Raw genomic sequence first — 10,799 nt, forward strand, 5'->3', positions numbered from 1 at the left:
TCTTTCACTTTTACAATTTCTCAATTTAATTCATTCCTTCAAATCTGCCTTTTGGTTGTGTTTGGACAAATCACAATCATTCTTACATCATCCCGTTTCGCACTCACTGAAATACATCTAAACAATATCACTACAGAAATTACTTGACACATTAAATATGTAGCTGTTTGGTTTTTCTTTTGTATATAATTAATTACAAAATACTTGACTTTGACTGTAATGCATTGAATTCTGCAATTTCCTTACTTTCTCAATACTTCATAAGGGGAAATTCACATCTGAGACTCTCCGTTAAGCATTTTTTTTGTTTAGTACATTACACAATGTTTCTTAATGCATTGATAAAATGCTCGATATAACTACACAATTAGCTTTTTATTGCTGTTGCAAAAATATCTATTTAAAACATTTAGTAAATATTCCTTCTCACACTAATGCAATTGTGACCAATATTCGTTCTATATAGTGGTCGTTGATCTATCCTTTTATCAGTGAACAAGACTTTTACAACGTTGTTCATATAATTTTACGAATGGACATCAATTTCCTTGCTGCTAAGAAATGTTCATTATACAGATAATATCGTTACACAAGTAAAATGCTAATATCATAAATACATGATCCTGAATTGAGATTTCCACGTGACACTTTTGTGTGCATGGAGCCAAAAATAATACAACATATTCATTGAATTTCCTCCTACACATGAGACTAGGTTAATTAGAGGGTTTTTTCTATCGATTATTACATCGTAAATATATTTGTTATCACAGTTGCAATCATAGGTTATTTTTCATATAGTATTATTATTTCCTTTTCTTCTTCCTTTCTCTCTCTCTCTTACTAAAATCAATAATGCCACTAAGAAGCCTTTCATTTTGGGAAAATCTTAAGGGTTCGTAACCTTATGCAGAGAAAAATTCTTCTGCAATGTTTGCCATAAATTCGCACTTTTGATTTTAGGTCATCTTGAACTGCTCTCCTCGAGATGAATCTGCAAGACAATAACAAAACACACAACTTTAATCATCTCAATTGCACAGAAATGTGACACCCAGCCTTCGATGCGCATGCAAAAAGCCATGAGGCAATTTTACATTATAGTATTTACTTTATAAAAAACACGGAGTGTTACATTTCACAGATTTAAGCATAATCCGCATAATCGCATTATGCACAGCACGGACGAACAAGAGTGAGAGACTTTAAATGCTGACCGAACAATTGACCCAGTTATGCACATTTGAGAAATAATGGAAAAAATGCACTCCTGAGAGGAGCGAATTGATTAAGGTTGGAATTTCAAGCACTTCATGTCAATTAATGCAAACAATTAATTGAGTGGATAGTCATGAATCGAAAAGCGATGGAAAAATACATTTTGTTTCATTCACATTTCATTCTACACTTAATCCAGCAATTTGTCCAAATTAGCGCCAACGCGAAGAGTGTCATTACATGTGTATTTATAGGATAAAACTAGGATAATTACATTCGGATTTATTTTATTTATAGCTGCGAATGCGATACAAAAGTACTACTCATTTCTAATTCATGCGTTCATTGCATATGAAAACATGAACAAGAAACACATGAACCAAAAATTAATTCGTTAGCACACCTTTTGTCACAATTGCTCATCTTTTTCCGTATGAATCATCTCCATAAAATGGAAAAATAAGTGCTTCCGCAGGCAAACAAGAAGTCAGTCAAGCTCATTCATAAAGTTAACTTCACAAATTAACACACAATTAGCACACCCAATTTTCCAATTACCAACTCAAATAGACCTCCAATCGCATTGATAGTGAAAATACACCCGTGTAACGTGAAACTCCTAGGAAAATGTATCAGCAAACAGGGAAAACTGTTGGTAAAATAAACACACGCGCACTCACCTCACTGAGGATGGCCCAATTTTCACTGTCGCTGTGAACGTGGAGTCGAATCTCCTTCACTCTCCCAATCTTGGGCTCGAGAATGCCCTCAGCGATGCCGAAACTGCTGAAACTCCCCACAATCAGGAATCCATCCGTGGTAGTGTTGTACGTACTCCAAATGGGCGACGCCTCGTCCAGTCCGGCAGGCAATATTTCAATCGTGGTGTTGTAGAACTTATCCGACGGATGCTCCGTGTTTCCGCTCCGGAAGAGATATCTGCATGCAAAATGGAGTAAGGAAGGAGAGTGTGGGCTTCAGCTGATATCCAACTCATACTCACTTTCGTAGCGCAACTGGCCGAGGGAAGATAAACTCCACCAAGTCGCCGGGCTGTGGCAGCAAGCCCCAGAAGAAGGTCTCGCCATCGTAAGCCCGCTGAAGCGTGTGGGTCTTGTATGCAACTATGGCACTTCTGACTTGAGCCTTTGGATTGGTGTGCGAATAGAAAGTTGGAATCTTCCCGAACTGCTTGTCCTTCAGCTTCTGCACTTTTCCTTTCAGCGACGATGTGGTGCCGATGTGCTGGAACAGCGACGGTTTGTAGTGAATCCAAAGCTTGGCCTTCTCTTGTTTGCAGTGTTTCTGGAAAAGAAATGAGAGAAATAAACTGTTATCAAGGGATTAGAAACAATTCTACGCTATTTGTATAAACACACAAGAAATCCCAGCATATAAAGCCATATAAAGATAAGTTTTATCATCTTCGACATACCATATCTTTCTCCCAGTTGCAAATCTTTGTGTAAATTAAGTGCTCCAACAGCCAATCCACGGGCTTATCATTGTAGAACATCTGGATGAAGGTGATAACCCATGGCAATTCAGCAGATTTGAAGAGTTTCCCAATGAAGCCGAGTTGACAAAAATCAAGCACAAACCACGGATCCTTCCGTACACTTTTCTCCAATGCAAAATTCTTCATGGTCGTGATGAAGCCACGCTTGGCCAGAATATCATCCTCCAGCTGTACATAAAATGTTCCCTTGAGCTGAGCGTACGTCATGAGAAAGCCAAAGTCGAGATTCTGCTTCGAACGCCACTTCACTCGCTCTGGAGGATCGTTGAGAGTCTGCCTGAGAGTATCCAGATTGGGATAATAGGCCGCCGGCGGGGAGAACACTTCGATTAGGCCACTTTCGACATGGCTCCCGAACCTCACTTCGATCTGCTTCGCCACCAACTGCACATAATCAATGTCAGTCTCGCCGATGAATACGAGAATCATCGTATCGTTGCGCTCCTCCTCGTTCATATTGGTTATGAGATTGTGGAGTGTACCAAGGAGATAGGATTGCTTCTCTCGCTTCACGGTGGGAATGCCCAACACCACAGAGACACTCTGGCGACCCTTGGACATGAGGAAAGCCGGCCTCAGTGATGTTGGATCGTCCAGAAGGTGTGGCAGGAAGTGGAAAGCTGTTGGCATTCGGAGAGTCGATGGAAATCTCGAGGCAGAAGTCATATTCCTTAGAATAGCCCTCGCCTCTGGGCTCAGCGCATCCAGAATGGCACCGTTGAGAGTGATATTTGCATTGTCAGACACTCCTCCACTTCCGCCAACTCCACTCGCGGCATTGGACATGCCCAGATACTGAGACAGGATCGCCACATCCTCCTGCCTCGCCCTGTACATCGACTCCAGGTACTGCAGTCGAATCTGGAACTCCGCCACGCGCTGAGACAGCGTCTGTTCCGCCGAGAGATCTGCCAAGAGAGTTGAAAATAATATGCTTGCAAAACACCTCCAATGCAATTAACACCCAATTGAAGCCAAAGTCATGCCAATGATTTGCATACAACACTCGAATGCCCTCACTTCATTAAAATGCATCGATACTTCGCAATGGTAAAGGTCATTGAATGTGCCTTTCCATTCATGAAAAGAAGCACGACAAGAGCATGATCTCTCACCTGGTCCAATGATGAGAAACAGTATTGTCAGCGGCACTAGGACGACGATGACGAAGAGGAAATAGTAGCCACGTCGCCTCAGAGGAGGTCCTGCCAGTCCCATCTTCCTTCTCTTTATCTTCGTCTGCACGGAAGAAAGAAAGATTGATGCTACACCATCAGCGTACAGCTTATTTAATTGCGAATACGTGTATCGCTGAAACACCTTGCCTCTTAATTGCCAGTGGATGGAAAATAATTGAATTAAAACAACAATTTTTCGCTACATTAAAGAAATTGTGTCCTAATTACATCGAAATGTAATTTTATACCAATCGTTCTTATTCCCCGAAAGCTTCAGCAGGAAATGTAATTTATACCCATTAATTATATTGGAATGTAAAAGACAGAAGCATTTTCACAACTTGAAAGTTCTACTAAAATATTTACATTCTATCCTCTTTGCCGTTTCATGCTCATTTTAAAGTATTCAACTGTGAATTTAGGCCATTTACTTTGGGTCAGGCAGAAAAAAAAGAATCGAGGGAAATGACCACTTGAAAATGCATTAAGCTTGGAATTATTTAATTGATTCAAGCCACAGATTTCCATTGACGTAATTTTTCTTTTAATTCAATTTGAAACGTGTGAAGAAAAAAACTCATAAGCTATTAACTGAATTCCTTTAATTGCTAGATAAATAATTTCTTTTATATGCAAGTCAAATGGCAAAATCCCCAGGAAAAGTTTAAACCTATGCATGGAATCTCATACATTTTTTTTTATTCAATGGAAATTTCATATACAGACACAATCATAACAATAGAATCTGCTCGAAATATTGTTCAATATCACTTAATTAGCATTTAGAAGCCTGAATGAAACCTTAAACATGACTTCACTCGTAATTGTAATTAATCGCGCTTATGGTTTTCCTTCCAACAGCTTCCAAATGTTGCATTTAATTGACCCACTCAGAGAATTAAAATCACTTTTTTAATGATTTATCTCGCCTTTCAGCGAATTACACTATTAGACTTTACTTTCCCAGTGTGCAATAAATAATATTCACTTTCGATTTACACTCAGCGCTGCACTGCAAAATGCAGACCGCTGATAACAGAGTTGCAAAACGCACTGAAAGATTAAGCAATTGCGGAGGGAATTTGCACAACTTCTGCACTTGATAAGCCTGTGCACTTCACAACATGAGCAATCAATAAATGGTGAGATAAATTGCACGGATTTTGCGAAAATGAGTTTCTGTCTGCCTCGTGAACTCCGTTCAGAGTGCATGGAATATAAAATTACGCCTCTTGCCATTCAACTTTTTAAGGCTTCTGCCGACTCTGTGTTTGTGTTTCATCGGGAACGAAGAGACGAGCGGAAAATAGAGAATAATCGACCACCAATAAAAAGGCTCGCAAGGCGCAGACACAGCAAGTGCAGAGACAATTTTCTCAGACCGTGATTGCCAGGATAGTTAAAGGCACGCAATTATGCGTGGAAAACCTCCACGGAGTTCAAAGCAAAGACACTGATTTGATGAGCTTTTGGCAGATTCACCAGAATATCGGCCTCAAAGTCACAATTTCACACAAACATCTTAATAAACGATAATTTCTCCATCATCTTGCAAAGCACTACAGACATACTCCGAGTCAGAAAAGTCAATAATTGTGTGTCGCAGCTTTTTTAATGCTTCCCAACGGCGCCACTATTTTTTCCAGTGCACTTATTGACTGTAATTGGTGTTTTATTAATAAAATCAATTAGAATCTCCACAAGATATATTTTAACTCTCCCCTCGCAGTAGAGAAGTCGAATTCAACATCGATTTGCCTGAGGGAACTATTATATTCCGAGAGGAAAAATTACAAGTGTCTCGACTTTTTTTTATTGCTTCCCAACAGAGTCACGGTTTTCTTCTTGTGGAAAAATAAATTCTCATGGCAAATATCGTGCATTTTCTGCACAGGATATAAAAGAGGAAGTCAATGGCTTTGTGAAAAATTTGTTGGCAAGGCCAGAGAGCGAATATAAAAGTATGTCTCCAGCGACTGAAATGAGAAAAAAGCTGACAAAGGGCTCATCAATTAGGGAAGAAAAATACCACTGGGAAAATCTGTGCGATATGCAAAAAGTGATAAATTTGCAAATCATAAAACTGTGGGCATTTTATAGCAATTCATTAGCATTGGATGAGAGAATCGCAAGATATTCGTGAGATACACAATAAAAAGCGCTCAAAACAACTTATGGAAGAAAATTTTACGACATACTAAACGAATGTTAACAAAGAATTCTGTATTCTGTTATACTTTTTGCTTGTCAGACTGAAGAAGTATTTATCATGAAATGAAACATCAAGAAATATTTCATGTCGCTAAAATATGTTGATCATATTAGACGCTGTTCTTGAAACAAGACACTTCTTCGCTTGGATATGGAGTATATTAACGTTGTTCTTCTTAGAATCATTAGAGGAATAAATAGTGAAAAATTAGCATATTCCTCATGGCGTGTTTATAAAGCATTTGTCTCAGTCGTCTCAGTTTATTGATTTTTTACCATTCAATTCTGTTAATTTTTAATCAATTCAATTGTAGAATGCTGTCATGAATTCCTAAACCGTACCTGAACTTTTCAATGCTTTGCCCAGCTTTCAACAGTGAAAAATCAGCAATAAGCCGAGGATTGCGGACAAATTTCCTCTTTTATTCCCTGTTGAGTCGAATGCTTATCAGATTTGTCGCCCTTTAGCCCGTCATTGAATTTATAGGTGCAGCGCGAGTGTATTTTTAGTCCTGAGCCTCACGGTCGGCCGAAGGGGACCGTTGAGCTTCCGCTTAAGCCCTGCCCGGAGACCCAACAATTGCGCGGATAATGCCGAAGGCTTTTCCTAACGCGCTCGCGGAGTCAAGTAATTTATCACACTTCAGAGTTGACTGAATAGTGCGTCTATAAACAGGCAATTTCTGTTATTACTCTAAATGACAAATTGATGCTTCGTGAAGGTTCCCAGGCCTCCATCAGGGCGGCTGAGCACACACCCCCATGGCCAATCCGAGGGAATGTGTGTCAAAGTGCCCATTTTCACACTGTAACTCCGATATTTGACTTTTCCCACCCACTCTCGTCGTTCGATGACAAAAGACCAACACTCTTTCCATGAACATTTTCCCTCAAACATTTTTACGTAACAACAAATCCATCCAGATGAAGGCACTCACTTGATGTCGAATTGGTGCATTTTCGTGGGCTATTTGGTCACTGTTTTGCCCGCAGATTCGCACTGAGACACTCCCGCAGAGCTCCAGGTGTTGCACGGTACTTGTTTTATTTGGTAAATCACTTTTAATTACACTTCAGACTCCCTAACTTAAGCGATTCATGCGAAATGAGATTCACCTCTCCTCAAACTAAACTCTCTACACAGCTGTCATCTGCATGGGGCCGGGGTGGGGATTCTCCGCATCGCCAGCAGCGCCACCTGCGAGAAGACGTCAGGTGTCTCGGCTGCTAGAGCCTTATCGGTACGTGATCACGGCTTTATATTGCCTTACGCTGGGCGTCGCACCGTCCATGGGGTCCTCTGGTGGCGGTGGCAGTCCATCCGGCACGTAGATGCGGAAGTTCTGGAAGAGCGTCGTGAGAAAGAGAAACAAGTTGCTGCGCGCCATCATCTCGCCCATGCAGCGCCTCTTGCCCACGCCGAAGGGCGCGTATTGGTCTGGGATGGTCACCTTGCCGTTCTGGAGGAAGTGTTCCGGCTCGAATTTGGCAGGATCCGCATAAGTGTCACCGTCGCGGCACATCCCGAAGAATGCGGCCACGACCATGGTGTCCTTGGGGATGGTGTAGCCACACAGAGTGGTGTCTCGCAGCGCACGATGAGGGATTCCGAAGGTGTTGGACATGAAGAAGCGCAGTCCCTCGAGGACGACTGCTTCGCAGTACGGCATGCTTCGAGAAAAGGGAAAAGGAATATGAGTTGGGTTATATTTCGATGATTTATGCAATAGAAACTGTGATTAATTTTCCCCACATTCAGAGTTTATGCATGCGATAATACCGATGCCCTCTCGCAGTCTCTGCTCAATGAGATGAAGATGCCACGAAGAGCAAAATTTATGAATATTATTATTATTCTCTTTGTAAACTTGAGCAATATCGTGCACTAGTTATGATTATGCGCCCACTGAATTACCGCTCAGGGTGCTCTTCTCGCTCGGGATTAACAATTGAAGCTCAGGGCGGAATTGAGATAAGGGTAATCGTGTAATCATTTAATGTGATACGCAGCATTACTCACTTGACTCGATCCTCGAGTTTTGGGAGTCTCTCTCTGCCGACGACAGTGTCGATTTCTTCCTGCATCTTCTTCTGCACTCTCTGATCTCGGACGAGGTTGAGAATGGAGAAGCCCAGAGTCTTGCTAGTGGTCTCAGATCCGGCAATGAACATGTCCAGGCAGATGGCGAGTAATTGCTTCTCCGAGAAACTGTCGCTCTTGTTGGGTGAGTTTAGGGCGCGAAGGTAAACGTCCATGAGATCGTTGGGCTCATCGTCCATCTTCATGTTGAGTTTGTGGTGCTCCACTTCCTCCTGGACGAACTCATGCATGGACTTGTGGCACTCCACGAACTGCTTGTATCCGGACATCTCGGGAGCGATGTACCTCAGGAAGGGAAAGTGGCTGAACTGAGCGCCCATCATGTCGATGCTGGCGAAGAGCTCGTGTAGAATTCTCTGCAGATTCTTCAGCTTCTGATTGTCTCTGGAGTAGCGCTTCCCGGCCATCATAGTCCACAGAGTATTGAGAATGTATATGTTGAGAAGGTTCTGCATCTCAATCAGGATTGATCCTCCTCCGCTGTCTACCATCTTCTTCACGTCTTCATAGAGAAATTCCGCCTCTTGCTGGATCAATTCCACCATTCCTCGCCTGGCGAAGCCAAACTCTTTGAGATGACGCACCACAAAGCGCCTCTGTTCCATCCAGAAGTCCTCGTCCGTCAGCAGAACTCCTCTTCGCATGTTCCAAGTTCTCGTTTCATAGAATGGACCCGTGGGCCTACCGTCGATCTCTTCCCTGCTCATCATGTCCTTGATGGCAGCGCTCGTGTAGACGAAAGCCACTCTGTCCTTGCCCACTTTGAAGCCCACAATTCCTCTGCGCTGCTTGTCATAGCGCTGAGCAATGGACTCAATGGCCTTCCAAAGCATTCCGCGCCGCTCTCTCTCACGGTGCAGGGACAGAGCGCTGCCGATGATAGGATACCAAAAGGGACCGTGAGGGAAGTCACGAGGCTTCCGACAATCCAGAATGAGGAAGAGAGCGGCAGTGAGAAAGAAGAGCAGTCCAGGAAGACTCCACACTTGAGAGAGGAAGAGAAACAAATCAGGTGTCAGGAATATAGTGCAAAATATTTTATAGACCTGTTTTTCGTGAAACATATTATATGAAATGAAAGTTTATGCTCGAATAATGATTCCTCTGTGAGGCTGTCTGACTTTCTTCCCTGTTATTTTATTGATGTTTTCAAAGACTCTCCATTGCATCTCTCTCTCTTCTTTACACATTATAAAGTATTCCTCGTTGGTACGGGCGATGCATAAAAGTTTGATGCACCTCTTCATTTTGGGCAACTTCCTGCTAAAGTTTGCGGAACCGCAAACATCTCACGTATCTCTACGAATGCCGTCGAGATTGCTTCTTGAATGCCTTTATTGCGATTTTCATCTCCGTCGAACTGGCATTTTGCATCTCACCGCCATTGAGACCACATGAGCGCAGCTACTCATTATGTAATGGACAAAGTGCAAGTGCAATAGAGACAAGATATGCAATTGCTCGTCGGCTTCTCTTTGGAGAAAGTTTTTCCCATGCCGAGGCCAATGAATGGAAGCGGGTTTCGCGAGACAGAGATTCGCATTGAGAAAGATGCTTATGCAATGGAAAGCAGTATTTCATTTTCAAAAGAAATGGATTTCTGGGCTGATTATTTCCTGGGAGGAAGAAAAAGTCTGGCATTCTTTTTTGTGCAGAATTCCTATTTATCGTGCAAGTTTGCACAATGATTTGCACTCAATCAAACTTCGCTCTGAGTTCTCTTTTTTTTCTGTGCGTCAGAAGACATCATTTACCTTTGGCTAGGAGTGAATTGAAAATTGACTCATAATCCAAAACTTGCAGATAATTCCCGCCGAGTGTTATCATTGTCACCAATCAGGCACTATCACAACGATCACAGAATCACACGAAATCGAAGTCACTCTAGAAATTCCACTGGTCGGTGCTAAATTTCCACGATGAACTGATTTTCTCCACCTTGTGCTAATAAATTTATAGAGAGAATCCCTACTTTTTCGCTTCCATCACCACTCAGCTTCCCTCCTGAGATGCTCTGTGCACTCCGAATTATCTCCCAGCCACTTCCATCCATCGCACGCCGGGCTGGGGATTAGCTGCTGATTTTTCTCGCTGTGCCAATTAACAGTTTGAACCCAGCGACGATAAAACACCTCCACTATCTTGGCTTGTCCATATTTTATGGCTCTTTTCAATTAACTGACACTTTTATTTTCACGAAAAGTCTGCAAATGATCACGTGCAATTTATCCGCCCTGAAGGCATTTGCTGAGGGTTTGAAATAGAGATGAACGGAGGAGCTCTTTCAATATATAATTTGTATAATAGTTATACAAATGACGTATATCAGAGTGTCATAGCATATGTATTCAAACATTGGTACAAATTGGTCTAAAATATCAAAGGGAATTAATAAAACCAACATATTTGTCTATACAAGAAGAGAGGACATTAGAAAATTAAGAAACCTTGGCTTATTACATTGCCGTTTATTAATAGAATATGCTTGTGCAAAGGCGCTCCCAGAAAACAGTTAAAATTCAATTTACAAACACAAGAAGTAACAATATTTGCCCGTAAAATTGAAAATGAA

General features: G+C 41.8%; 2 protein-coding genes across 5 annotated transcripts; both read right to left on the reverse strand.

The window, feature by feature from the left end:
- Window positions 1–2: 2 nt before the first annotated feature.
- LOC132262957 (alpha-1,3-mannosyl-glycoprotein 4-beta-N-acetylglucosaminyltransferase A) lies at window positions 3–7,250 on the reverse strand. Of its 4 annotated transcripts, none has more exons than XM_059762473.1 (7): window positions 7,065–7,250; window positions 3,853–3,976; window positions 2,654–3,645; window positions 2,222–2,523; window positions 1,899–2,157; window positions 1,777–1,837; window positions 3–994 (listed from the first exon to the last, which is right to left on the reverse strand). In XM_059762473.1, the coding sequence occupies exons 2-6, from the start codon at window positions 3,953–3,955 to the stop codon at window positions 1,781–1,783; spliced, it is 1,713 nt and encodes a 570-aa protein (XP_059618456.1). In that variant the 5' UTR covers window positions 3,956–3,976; window positions 7,065–7,250; the 3' UTR covers window positions 3–994; window positions 1,777–1,780. The 4 variants fall into 4 exon arrangements, with proteins under 4 accessions (XP_059618456.1, XP_059618454.1, XP_059618457.1 ...); XM_059762471.1 differs by lacking the exon at window positions 7,065–7,250 and adding an exon at window positions 4,717–5,665; XM_059762474.1 differs by lacking the exon at window positions 7,065–7,250 and adding an exon at window positions 4,904–5,011.
- A 111-nt stretch (window positions 7,251–7,361) lies between these two features.
- Window positions 7,362–10,054, reverse strand: LOC132262429 (probable cytochrome P450 303a1). The gene is made up of 3 exons (XM_059761701.1): window positions 9,982–10,054; window positions 8,147–9,212; window positions 7,362–7,797 (listed from the first exon to the last, which is right to left on the reverse strand). The coding sequence occupies exons 1-3, from the start codon at window positions 10,052–10,054 to the stop codon at window positions 7,362–7,364; spliced, it is 1,575 nt and encodes a 524-aa protein (XP_059617684.1).
- Between the last annotated feature and the right edge of the window lie 745 nt (window positions 10,055–10,799).

Source organism: Phlebotomus argentipes, unplaced genomic scaffold, assembly GCF_947086385.1.
Source record: "Phlebotomus argentipes unplaced genomic scaffold, Phlebotomus argentipes genome assembly contig_15, whole genome shotgun sequence".
Classification (NCBI taxonomy): Eukaryota; Metazoa; Arthropoda; class Insecta; order Diptera; family Psychodidae; genus Phlebotomus; species Phlebotomus argentipes.